The sequence below is a fragment of the Kogia breviceps genome, chromosome 5 (assembly GCF_026419965.1).
Source record: "Kogia breviceps isolate mKogBre1 chromosome 5, mKogBre1 haplotype 1, whole genome shotgun sequence".
In the NCBI taxonomy this organism is placed as follows: Eukaryota; Metazoa; Chordata; class Mammalia; order Artiodactyla; family Physeteridae; genus Kogia; species Kogia breviceps.
The window spans coordinates 29,037,072-29,049,081 of NC_081314.1; the positions used below are offsets into that span (position 1 = coordinate 29,037,072).

The 12,010-nt window shown below is 43.4% G+C and overlaps 1 protein-coding gene across 1 annotated transcript in view; it reads right to left on the bottom strand.

Annotated features, from left to right (window-relative positions):
* COL6A5 (collagen type VI alpha 5 chain) overlaps positions 1 to 12,010 on the bottom strand; it is a 148,029-nt gene that overhangs the window by 78,571 nt on the left and 57,448 nt on the right. Inside the window, exons 6-10 of the mRNA XM_067033807.1 lie at positions 8,636 to 9,190; positions 5,989 to 6,564; positions 2,557 to 3,132; positions 499 to 839; positions 305 to 386 (exon numbers count right to left, since the gene is read on the bottom strand). Coding sequence (XP_066889908.1) covers positions 305 to 386; positions 499 to 839; positions 2,557 to 3,132; positions 5,989 to 6,564; positions 8,636 to 9,190 — 2,130 coding nt within the window. The remainder of the gene's footprint in view (positions 1 to 304; positions 387 to 498; positions 840 to 2,556; positions 3,133 to 5,988; positions 6,565 to 8,635; positions 9,191 to 12,010) is intronic.

The following is a 12,010-nucleotide window of genomic DNA, read 5'->3' on the forward strand; positions in this document are numbered from 1 at the left end:
CTGCAATAATTACCCCTGTTCCCATCCCTCAAGTGGGATGTGTGACCCCAACCCCCATTCCAAGCACTGTTGGTGTCACTCAAGGGCACACATCTATAGAAGGTCATAGGTATAAGAACTTGGCTGTAGTGTTTGCAGCATTTGGGGGATAAGTGGGCAGCTGGTCAAGTGGGTTTGGGCAGGACACCAGCAGCAGTTGCTTCAAGTGGCCAGGCAAATCCCAAGTTCCAGAGCACCCTAGTAGGTACAGACTTGTTCAGCAGATTCCATGCTTCATCATTTACTTTTTCAATTTCAACTTTACCTGCTTCTCTGAGCCTGTCCGATTTATCTTCAAGCATTATTTTGCTTTCACCACCAAGACCATCTGAAAAGATGAGTAATACCTAGAGAAAGAGGAAAGCATAGAATGGGATGACATAAGAACAAAACATATAACTGGGAGGGAGAAACCAATACAAGACCATGAAGATGGGAGCTAGAATGTGACACGGATACCTGTCCTCGGGATGCAGACGTATCCTTAAACGTGTCCCACATGGACTGCACGAACTGTGCATTCAGGTGAGTTGGCCCATTGACGGTGACTTGCAGTAGGCTGTCAAATATTGTTTCCTTGTAGATTTGGAACTTGGCGGGGAAATTCTGGTCACTGTTCACCTTAAAGGCCACGCTCACCTGTACCTCTGTGCCTGCCCCGCAGCTCACACCCCTGAGGGAGGTAATGTCCTCTAAGATCCTTGGGAGGTATGATTCCAGCTCGGGGTGGCCATGGAACAATGGCTGCCCCAGCAGGTGAGTGGAAATGTCGAAGCTGACCACTATGTCCAGAAAGCAGTCTGGAGACCAAGGGAAATAAGGCCAAATTAATGAACAGACAGGAGCAAGGAAGGGCAGATGGGACAGGAAAAGGGGAAGCAGTCATGGTCTAGGGCTGGAGGGTCTCTAGTGTCCAAGTGTCCAAGAAGGAAAATACCGGCTGCTCGGTCAACATGTAGCACAGATTCACCCTCACCCTCCTCACCCTTGCATGTCCCATTCAAATGTTACATGTTTCAGTAACTGTTTGAAGTCTAATCATGGTTTTGTCTTATTCTCAGTGGCTGGCCTCGTGTGTGTGCGTGCGTGCGTACATGCATATTTTCTTCTTTTAATGATGACATATTATGATTCATATAATTATATTAAATATTTGAATTGTCCTTAGAGTTTATTTAATTTAGAGGCCACCAACTCAGATGGCGGCAAAGGCCAGGAGGGTAATGTCAACGAGTCAAGTGGGCAGAGAATGAGAAAATGAATGCAGAGCAACGATGCATCTGTTCACTGTTCAGTTCCAGCTGAGAGTAGCCATGTGGGAAATGGGGCCTAATGTGGTTACGTTGTCTGATTTTTCAAAAAGAAACCTGAAATCTGTATTTTAATGCAATATCTCCAGTTTGTAAAAGTTATCAATTAATTAAGAACCTGTCAACACCAAATAGGACAAACCCAATTCAGCTACAAGTTGCCAATTGGTCACCCCTGACCCTGTCCAGTTGCTCATTTTACGCATGAAGAGATGGTCATGCAGGGAGGTAGCTGTTGCTGAACCAGAGTGGGAACCCTGGCATTCTGATTCCAGTCCTGGGCTCCTCCACCACTGTCATCTGCCCCCAGTGAGCACCCCAATGGAGAGCTTGGAAAAACCAATGTGTTTTGTAAATGAAGTCGCTTCCATCACAACGAGTCTAGAAACAGAAGCACTCTGGGGAATTTCTGCTTGTTGTGCAAATTCCACAAAATATTATCCTTCACTGTTGCTCTGTCCTCCCAACTCCCAGTCCCAAGTGTACAGAACCTGAGTCCCACACAGCAACTCTCAGCTGGAGCTGAAGAATGACATCCTCATCAGGTGAGCCGTGGCTCTGAGTTCATTTTCTTCACTCCCTGCCCACTTGACTCACTTCCATGACCCACCCGGCCTTTGTAGCCATCAGCATTGGTGAACTCTGGAAATTAAATAATCCCCAAGGACAATTCAAATCTTTACTATGTTATGATGATATGAATGCCATCATTCAAAGAAGAAAATGTACAGATGTGTGCTGACACATCTGACACAGATGGACAACACACACACACACACACACACGCACACACACGCACACTCAATCCCTTACAAGATGGTTTAACAAAGTTAAAATAAGACAATGTCCAATCAGCAAATGTTTATTTTACTTACTTCCTGTGGGATGCAGGGCATTGCTCTAGGACTTCCAGAAGCAGAGAGGGTAGAAATAGGAGGCTGAGTTACAGGTGTTAGAGAAGCATAACCACTGGATTACATTGGGGGACAGAGCTGACCAGGGGACACAACCCAGGGCCTCCTCCAGCCTCTGCACCCTTTCCCTTGTCTCTGAGGGAGGCTGACTGATCTCAATTTCTGGAAACAGAGGAGATGTCTATTCTCACCACACACATGTTCTGCTGGACTCACCCACAGGCACCTTGGGAAATGGACAACTGGGCAGCTGCATTCAAATAATAACAATGAAAGAGTAAGGGAGCACTCACTGGTTTTCCCGCAACTCTGGCAGATTTCACGGACCATTCTTTTTTTCACATCCACATTCTTTAGTTTATCAAAGTCTTTAAAAGTGATGATTTTTTCAGAATTGCCTGTTATCAACAAGAGCTCTTCCTTATAAACATCTCCTATGCCCAAAGCCAGAATGCAAATGCCATTTTGTCTCAGGTTCTTCACTGCCTCTGTCACATCATAGTGGGGACCCCCAGATGTGATAACCACCAAAGTCTGAGGCACACCAGCGTTCCTTCTCCCACCAGTGGATTGCTCAAACATAACGCTCACTTGTTTCAGGGCCAAGTCCATTCGCGGAAACCCATTGCTCTTCGTCATATTTTGAATTCGAGACTTCCACTCGGTTTTAGTCAGAGAGTTTTGCAACTCAATAATTTCTTGGTAGCGGCTCCCAAATTGTGCTATCCCAATTTTCATCCTTTGAGACTGAATGTCAAAATTATCAATTAAGTCTGACAAGAAAGTTGTCATGGTAACGAAGTCTGAATCAGATACCATGTCAGAGCCATCACAAAAGAAAATCACATCAGCTTCTTGAATGTTACAGACTGCAGTTGAAAAAAATAAATCAGTTACTTTCTTTGTGAATCATTCTAAATTTTCCCTTTGCTTAAATATTTAAATTGCTTTACTAAATCCTCACATTCATGGCAAATTGAGATAAGATAACAGACAAGAGAACCACGATTGGCCCTCAAAGAGAAGAAAAAATAGTGTGGAAGATAAAGCTAATAGGCTTTGTTTCAAATTTTAATTATTTAAATGATTCATTTGAAAGGACACTGAACACTACTCTGAGAAAGAAAGTAAGACATTTGACTAGGTTGAATATATTCATTAAAAGGTCATTACAAAGGCTTGAAATCCCTTCAACATACCCATACTGGAATGTTCACCCAAGCCAAGTACCACTGTACTATTATTAGTAATCCTGTTACTATTAATGCTACCATTTTACATTTGTGTTGAAAATTATCATTTAAAAAACCTGTTTAGCATACAATAATGGTTAATATTCATGACCACCTTATGAGGAATTATTCTGTTTGTTAGGTAGAGAAATGGAATTCAGAGGTTAAGTAAGTTGCCTCAGAATATGCAATTACTATGCAGAGGAGCTGGTACCTAGGTCCCTTTTATCCTTAAATCCTGCACTTTCTTTCTTTTTTTTTTTTTTTTTTTTTGCATTACGCGGGCCTCTCATTGCTGTGGCCTCTCCCGTTGCGGAGCATAGGCTCCAGACACGCAGGCTCAGCAGCCATGGCTCATGGGCCCAGCTGCTCCGCGGCATGTGGGATCCTCCCGGACCGGGGCACGAACCCATGTCCCCTGCATCGGCAGGCAGACCCCCAACCACTGCGCCACCAGGGAAGCCCCCAGCATTTTTTAATATTACAAATTGTTTTAATAATATCATAACCCAAATATTAAAATTTCATGGAAAGTGTTAATAAACAGGGTACAGGGTCATCTCCCTGAAGTCCAGTGTGAAATGGTCCATAACCAAGGAATGATGCTTGGTTCCCTTCGAATGCAAAGCCTGGGATGGGGCAGCACTAAAGTGATCACTGAAGGTAACTGAGACGATGGAGCATGCATCACTGACTTCTACTGCCTGTTCTGCTTTCCCCTCTTTCTTTCACAGCTGTGCCTCCCTAATAAACTTCTTGCATCCCAAACTCCATCTCAGCATCTACCTCCAAAAAGACAGGTGTGGGAGATGAGAAGAAAGCAGTCCCCATATTCCTAGGAAAAGACTGTAGTCCTAGTAATGTCCTAGATTTGGTGAGGACCCAGTGATAAACAAAAGCCCAAGCCTGCCCAAGGAGCTCATAGTCTTGTGATGGGTACAGATAAGGAAAGAGCAAATAAGTGTTAAGTGCTACCACCAGGAGAAATAGAAGGTACAGGAGTTGAGGGACACAGTGGGGACACTGCCGGGTTCTGGGTCAGGAAACTGGCAAACAGAGGCTGCATGTGACATACAAGTTAGGTGCAGCCAAAGGAGGTGGCAGGCACGTGGTGGGTGGAATGATGCATGCAAAGATGGAGGAATTTCAGAATGATGGGAGAGACTGTGAAATGGGGGGCAAGGGATGAGGTCGGAGATGTCAGAAGGGGCTACATGGATCTCAGGAGTTTAGAAACTGTAACCTGTGAGCAGACCAGTGACACAGCCCAGTGTGTATCAGAAAGATTACTCCGTGTTAAGTATGGTCTGGAAGGTAGCAGGACAGATGGCAAGGGTGGGAGTCTAGGAAAGGACCAGACAGGTGCAAGAATTGAGCTGGCCCCACTCCCTTGGGAAAAGTCATGTTTTCTTAAATACCATTATTCAGTCTCTGAAACCGAGAAGCTGAATTTATTGCTTACTTAAGTAAAGTAAAGCTGTGGAGGTCAGAAGTAGTTTCACCTAGCCTAGCAAATGCTTGTCTGACACAGGATATGGGGGCAGGTTTTGTTTGGGGTTGGACTATTTCACAGAGATGAGAGTGAGTTAATGTCAGTCATAGAAACATGATTTGTGTTGGATACAAAAGTAGGTTTCAAACTGGTAGAGTGGAAGGAAGGGAGGAGGAAAGGAAAAAGAGAAGGAAGTCAGAAGAAGGGAGGGAAGAGGAAAGAAGTAAGGAAGTTAGCTGGTCGACTGATGCATCTGCCATGCTGGGAGGCCTGAGCTAATGTCTGGCCAGGATTCCAGGCTTCCAAGGAGGCACAGAGATCTCCTAGATGACTTGTCAATATCTGCTGCTTTGAGGTCAGGTGGCAAATCTCAGCCTTTCCTCACTCAGATGTGATGCCTCCAGACCCTCTTGTCCCGGGGTATCTAATGGATCAGCTTTGGTCCCTTCCCTCCTGGTTCCTAGCAGCCAGTCTCTATTACCCCATTCCTGGCCTTTATCCAGAAAATTTCACTATACCACTTGGACTTCCAATGGCCCTACAGGATGCCGACAATCCCATTTAGAGGGCCCTGGAACTTTGAAGACAAAAGTCCATATGTTTAAACCATGAAACTCTCCACTTGAGTTTGGCCTGAAACTGATACCAAGTAGTTGCACTTGGGGCCATTAAGCAAATGGGCAGCACAGGCAGCCATGAAATGAGGAAAGGTGAATATGGCGCTAAGAAGAGTCCTTTGTGCCAAGAAAAAGGAGACAGGGAGGCCAGACAGCAAGGACTGCTTCTGAAACCTTCTTGTATAATGTCTTCAATATGGTGGCAAAGACCTTTAGACTCTTGCTTAATCAATAATGCATTTCTTTCAGAGATGAGAAAACTGGTAGCCTGAGCAGAGAAATGTTCATCCTGTGACACCCAGGTAATGGGAAGCCAAGTTATCATATATTTTTTGTGTAAACTTGTATTGCTATCCCTGTAGAAACACTAACAGCCCAACTTACCCTCTTGTGCATTGGTACACATACTATCTTGCAGAGGCAGGTAAATATCTTTCAGTTTGTTGAAATTACTGACGTGGATAGTATAGTTTTTATTTCCCGCCATAGTCTCCAGTTCTTCTTGTTCAGCCTGTCCTACACCAACTGCATAGATGATGATGCCTTTGGCTCTTAATTTTGAAGCCTTTTCACTGAGCTGATGTCGGTCATGAGATATCCCATCTGTGATGATGATCAGCATCTGCTTCACGTTTTGTTTGAGACGGCTGCCATGTTCTTCCGTGAACAGGTTGTTTGCACGCTCCAGAGCCTTGGCAGTGAAGGTATTCCCTCCCGTGCCCCTGAGTCTCCTCAGATGCTTGATGATGGCTGATCTGTTTGAGTACGTATTGAGGTAGAAGAGAACCTCAGGATTATCCGAGTATGTGAGTGCTCCAAACTGAACTCTGTCCGGGCCGACATCCGATTTCTGCACCAAATGGATAGTGACGTTGATCATGCTTTCTTGGCTTTGGGGCGAGATGCTGCCTGAATGGTCCAGCACAAACACAATGTCTAACTGTCTAATCCTTTTACAATCTGAAAGGAGAAGAGAGCAGGCATCACAAACTTTCTGCAGTGTATTCTGCACAGACAGACTAGAAGGGAAGCAAACTACGATTGCCATGTCCCTCCCACATGCCAGATACTGCACTTCACTTTGGTACTGTTGCCATTTTAAAGAGAAAGAAGCTGAGGGCTGAGAGATATACAACTTGCTCACATCATGATTCCAAGGACACTGGCACCCTTATCTATGTAACTCTGTGATCAGATTGGTGCTTCTCACACCTCCCGACTCAATTCTGCTAAATTTCATCGGGTCATGCAACACCTTTTGCTAAGCAGGCTTTCAATTGTAAGGGAATGTCAGAAGGTAATTCAAAGTAGTATAGTGGTGAGACATGACCAATGTTTGCCAGACTGGCCTGTAGTTTTGAAAGGGTCAGGGGCTCAGTGGATAAACTGGGAGTTTCACCCTGCTCCTTCAGGCTCCAGCTGTCTCCTCATCTTCTAGTAGATAAACTTTCCCATGTGCACCATGCTTCTTTGTATTTATATGTATTCCTTGCCCTGACTTCTCAAATTGGAACCCAGAAAAGCCCACATAGGGGGAAAACTAAGTCTGCTGTCACCTCACCCCAGCCCCAAGCCCTCTTCCACATTAGAAGCCAAGCATCCACTCTGGCTCGGTCTCCAAACTGTGAGCTTGCTTCCACTCTTTTCCTTCCCTGAGTAACTTAAGCACATGCTTCCCAAAGGCTCACCCTCCACCTGCCTATCTTACTTCCCATCTTTCTCTCTGGCAATGAGGCCTCAAAATTTCAAGTCTCATCCACTGTGGATGAGCCCAGGCTATGTCAGAAAAACAACCCAGTGTGATTTGGTGACTAGTCATAACTTGATAAATATTTATGAATTGATCTAATGTATGAGTCAGCTAAAACTTCACCTCATACTATAGACAAGGTCTCCACAAACATTACATTTCTCAGAATGAAGAATGGCCGGAAAGAGCCCTTTGGATTTCAAAGGTGGGGCCATGGCCTTAAGGTAAGCCTTTCTTAGAATGTCTCCACAATCCCAAGAGTTTGGGAATCACTGCCATTCTTGGAGGAAGAAAAAAAAATCCAGTTAAGCTGGTCCAAGAGAAATCTTAGAGCTATTGCCTAAAGCTCAGAGTTTATACTAAGACATCTTATTTGTTAACTCCCTGAAATTTTGAAACACATAATCCTGAAGAACAAAGTCCAGAAGAGGCCTCTGTTGCCAGAGGAACAATATACAATTACTAATGCTTTGGTTTTTTTTCCTTAGTTGTATCCAAAACACAGATAACAACAGCGCGTGGTAGATTTAAAAGCACAGGTGCTGTTAGCCTTACATGTGGATTTATAACAAGTTCTTACTCGAGTCATTAAAATTGATGGGCTCAAACTGAAGGCTGCTCAATTCAATTTGAAAAGGATTACAGTTTGTCAGATAAAAGTGATGACCCCAAGTAATTGTTTTAAGAAAAGTAGCAAATTAAAATTTTCCAAAGGGATAGACATGAACAGCTGATACATGATACTTAGCTGATAGAGAGTAAGAGAATAATGTGAAGTAATGAAAATATACACTGTAACTTTAAAATACAGAGGGTTTTTGTTGGAGGGATGTTGTGCTTAGGATATTGGTTTTAACTTAACTAAGAGGAAGATGAATTTGTATTTCTATTTACTGCTTAACAATGGTTATAGGTAGCCAAGAAACAATTTGGGGGATCATTTGGGATTAAAAATTGACTCTGGAAAATCTAAGTATGCAGGTATTAAAGAACTGGAAATTTAATGTAAAATTCTGAGACCTTCTTGGAATATATTTAAAGTCATCAAAATCAGAGTATATTTTGCCAAATTAGCTGACAAAACTGTTATTCTAGAATATGCCTTGGTATTTCATACATATGTTCCTAAGGTCATGAGTATTTTAACATAGCATAGATAAGACCAAAATTTAATACCAAAGTCTAGTTGGAGGCCAAGCCCAGTGTCCAAGTCACTGTTCACCCCACTATAAAGTCAACAGCTCACACCCTTGAGTCCTGAAGGATAACAGGGTCACTTACCATGAAGAGCACACATGTGGAAGATGAGTTTACTCTGTATTGCCTTTAGATCATCGAAGTTCTCAACATGGAAGACCAGGCTGCTGTCCCCACTGATCTCCTCCAGCTGAGTTCTATTGGCCCCGTACACCCCCACAGAGAAGATGACCACACCTTTGTCCTGAAGAGCTTTTGCAGGGTCTATCACATCATCTTGGGCTTCTCCATCAGTGATGAGGATGAGAAACTTTTTGACCATTGAACGGCCCCCCTTGGGCTCAGTGAAGTATGGATCCACAAAGGTTAGTGCACTTCCAGTCAAAGTGGTTTGGTCGATGTGAGACATTCTGTTTATTGCATCAGAAATTTCTTTTTGTGTATAGTATTTATCAAGCTGGAATTCTTCCCTATTATAATCACTGAATTGAATGACACCAATTCGGGTTTTGTCTGGGCCAATCTGAACCTTAGCTAATAGGTTTATCATGAAGGTTTTCATTTTCTCAAAATTTTCATATCCTATACTTGCAGAACCATCCACCAGAAACATGATATCGACCTTCATGTATTCACATCCTGCATGTAATCAAAAAGACCAGAAATAAACCAGGTTGGAATTGTCCTCAGAATGTATAAAAGATAGTAAAGCAGAAATAAATCCTTTAATCAGAAAACATCAAAAATTAACTCAAGCAACTTCCACTGCATTTGAACATTTTATCTGCTTCTTTTGTAGAAGCCTGCTGACTAGAACTCTAAACCAGAAATTCATTGAAGATTACCTAAGAAGTTTTAGAGAAGAAATGCAACTTCAAAAGTATATATTCATTCACTCACTTATGCATATATGCATTATGCATTTATTCATTCATAATTCTTGAAGTTTATGAAATAGAAAGCATCAGGCCATGCATTAAGGATACAATGATGATCAAAAAAGAAAGACAGAGAAAAGTAAGCAATTTTTGGCACTAATATGACTAATATTCCAAGGTTTTATGTATATTCTTGAAACACAAAATTCCAGGCAATCTTTATATAGCATTATTTTCTAGAATAATTTTAAATGATTTTGGGGGGGGACCTTCAAGATGGCAGAGGAGTAAGACATGGAGATCACCTTCCTCCCCACAAATATATCAAAAATATATCTACATGTGTAACAACTCCTATTGAACGCTGACAAAAGAAAAAAGAATAAACAGAGACAAAAGAATAAGGACGGGACCTGCACCCCTGGGAGGGAGCAGTGAAGGAGGAAAAGTTTCCACACACTAGGAAGACCCTTCACTGGCAGAGATGGGGGCTGGAAGGGGGAAGCTTCAGAGCCATGGAGGAGAGCACAGCAACAGGGTTGCAGAGGACAAAGAGGAGAGATCCCTTCAAAGAGGATCTGTGCTGACCAGCACTCACCAGCCTGAGAGGGTTGTCTGCTCACCCACCAGGATGGGTGGGGGCTGGGAGCTGAGTTTCTGGCTTTGGAGGTCAGACCCCAGGGAAAGGACTTGGGTTGGCTGCATGAACCCAGCCTGAAGGGAGCTAGTGTGCCACAGTTAGCCAGGAGGGAGTCTGGGAAATAGTCTGGACCTGCCTAAGAGGCAAGAAATAATTGTTTTGGGGTGCATGAGGAGAGGGGATTCCTTCCCTGTCTGCCCACAGAAGGCAGAGCACTACCTAAATGAGCTCCAGAGATGGGTGTGAGCTGCAGATATCAGCTTGGACCACAGATGGGCATGAAATGTTAATGCTGCTGCTGCAGCCACCAAGAATCCTGTGTGTGAGTACAGGTCACTATCCACACCCCCCCAGGAGCCTGTGCATCCAGCCATTGCCAGGGTCCCATGACCTAGGGACAACTTCCCTGGGAGAGCACATGGCATGCCTCAGGCTGTTTCAATGTCATGGCAGCCTCTGCCACTGCAGGCTCACCCCACATTCCAATTATAACTACCGTACCCCACTCCCCCCAGCCTGAATCAGCCAGAGACATATAATCAACTGCTGCTTTAACCCTGTCCTGTCTGGGTGGGAACAGATGCCTGAGGGTGACCTACATGTAGAGGTGGGGCCAAAACCAAAGCTGACCCCCAGGAGCTGTGCAAACAAAGAAGACAAAGGGAAATCTCTCCATTCAGCAACAGGAGCAGTGGATTAAAGCCCCACAATCAACTTCATGTACCCTGCATCGGTGGACTATCTGAATAGACAATGAATCATCCCAAAATTGAGGTGGTGGACTTTGGGAGCAAATGTAGACTTGGGTTTGCTGTCTGCAACTGACTGGTTTCTGATTTTTATGTTTATCTTTGTATAGTTTTTAGCACTTGTTATCATTGGTGTATTGGTTTATTGGTTTTGTTTCTCTCTCCTTTTCATTATTTATTTGAATATTTTTTTAATTATTAAAATTTTTTTTCTTTTACTTTTTCTCCCTTTTCTTCTGAACCATGTGGCTGACAAGGTCTTGGTGCTCCCACCTGGTGTCAGGCATGAACTACTGAGGTGGGAGAGTCGAGTTCAGGACATTGGACAACCAGAGACCTCCAAGTCCCACATAATATCAATATGTGAGAGCTCTCCCAGATATCTCCATCTCAATGGTAAGAGCCAGTTCCACCCAACAGTTAGCAAGCTCCAGTGCTCGATGCCCCATGCCAAACAACTAGCAAGACAAGAAAACAACTCCAGCTATTAGCAGAGAGTCTGCCGAAAATCATACTAAGCTCACAGACACCTAAAAACACACCACCAGATGCAGCCATGACCACCAGTAAGACAGGATCCAACCCCACCCACCAGAAAACTGGCACCAGTCCCCACCACCAGGAAGCCTACACAAGCCACTGAACCAACCTCACCCACTGGGGACAGACACCAAAAGCAATGGGAACTATGAACCTGCAGCCTGTGAAAAGGAGACCCCAAACACAGTAAGTTAAACAAATTGAGAAGACAGACTAAAATGCAGCAGATGAAGGAGCAAGGTAAAAACCCACCAGACCAAACAAATGAAGAGGAAATAGGCAGTCTACCTGAAAAAGAATTCAGAGTAATGACAGTAAAGATGATCCAAAATCTTAGAAATACAAGGGAGAAAATACAAGAAATGTTTAAGAAGGACCTCGAAGAACTAAAGAGCAAACAAACAATGATGAACAATATAATAAATGAAAGTAAAAATTCTCTACAAGGAATCAATAGCAGAATAACTGAGGCAGAAGAATGGATAAGTGACCTGGAAGATAAAATAGTGGAAATAACTACTGCAGAGCAGAATAAAGTAAAAATAATGAAAAGAATTGAGGACAGTCTCAGAGATCTCTGGGACAATATTAAATGCAGCAACATTTGAATTACAGTGGTCTCAGAAGAAGAGGAGGAAAAGAAAGGGTCTGA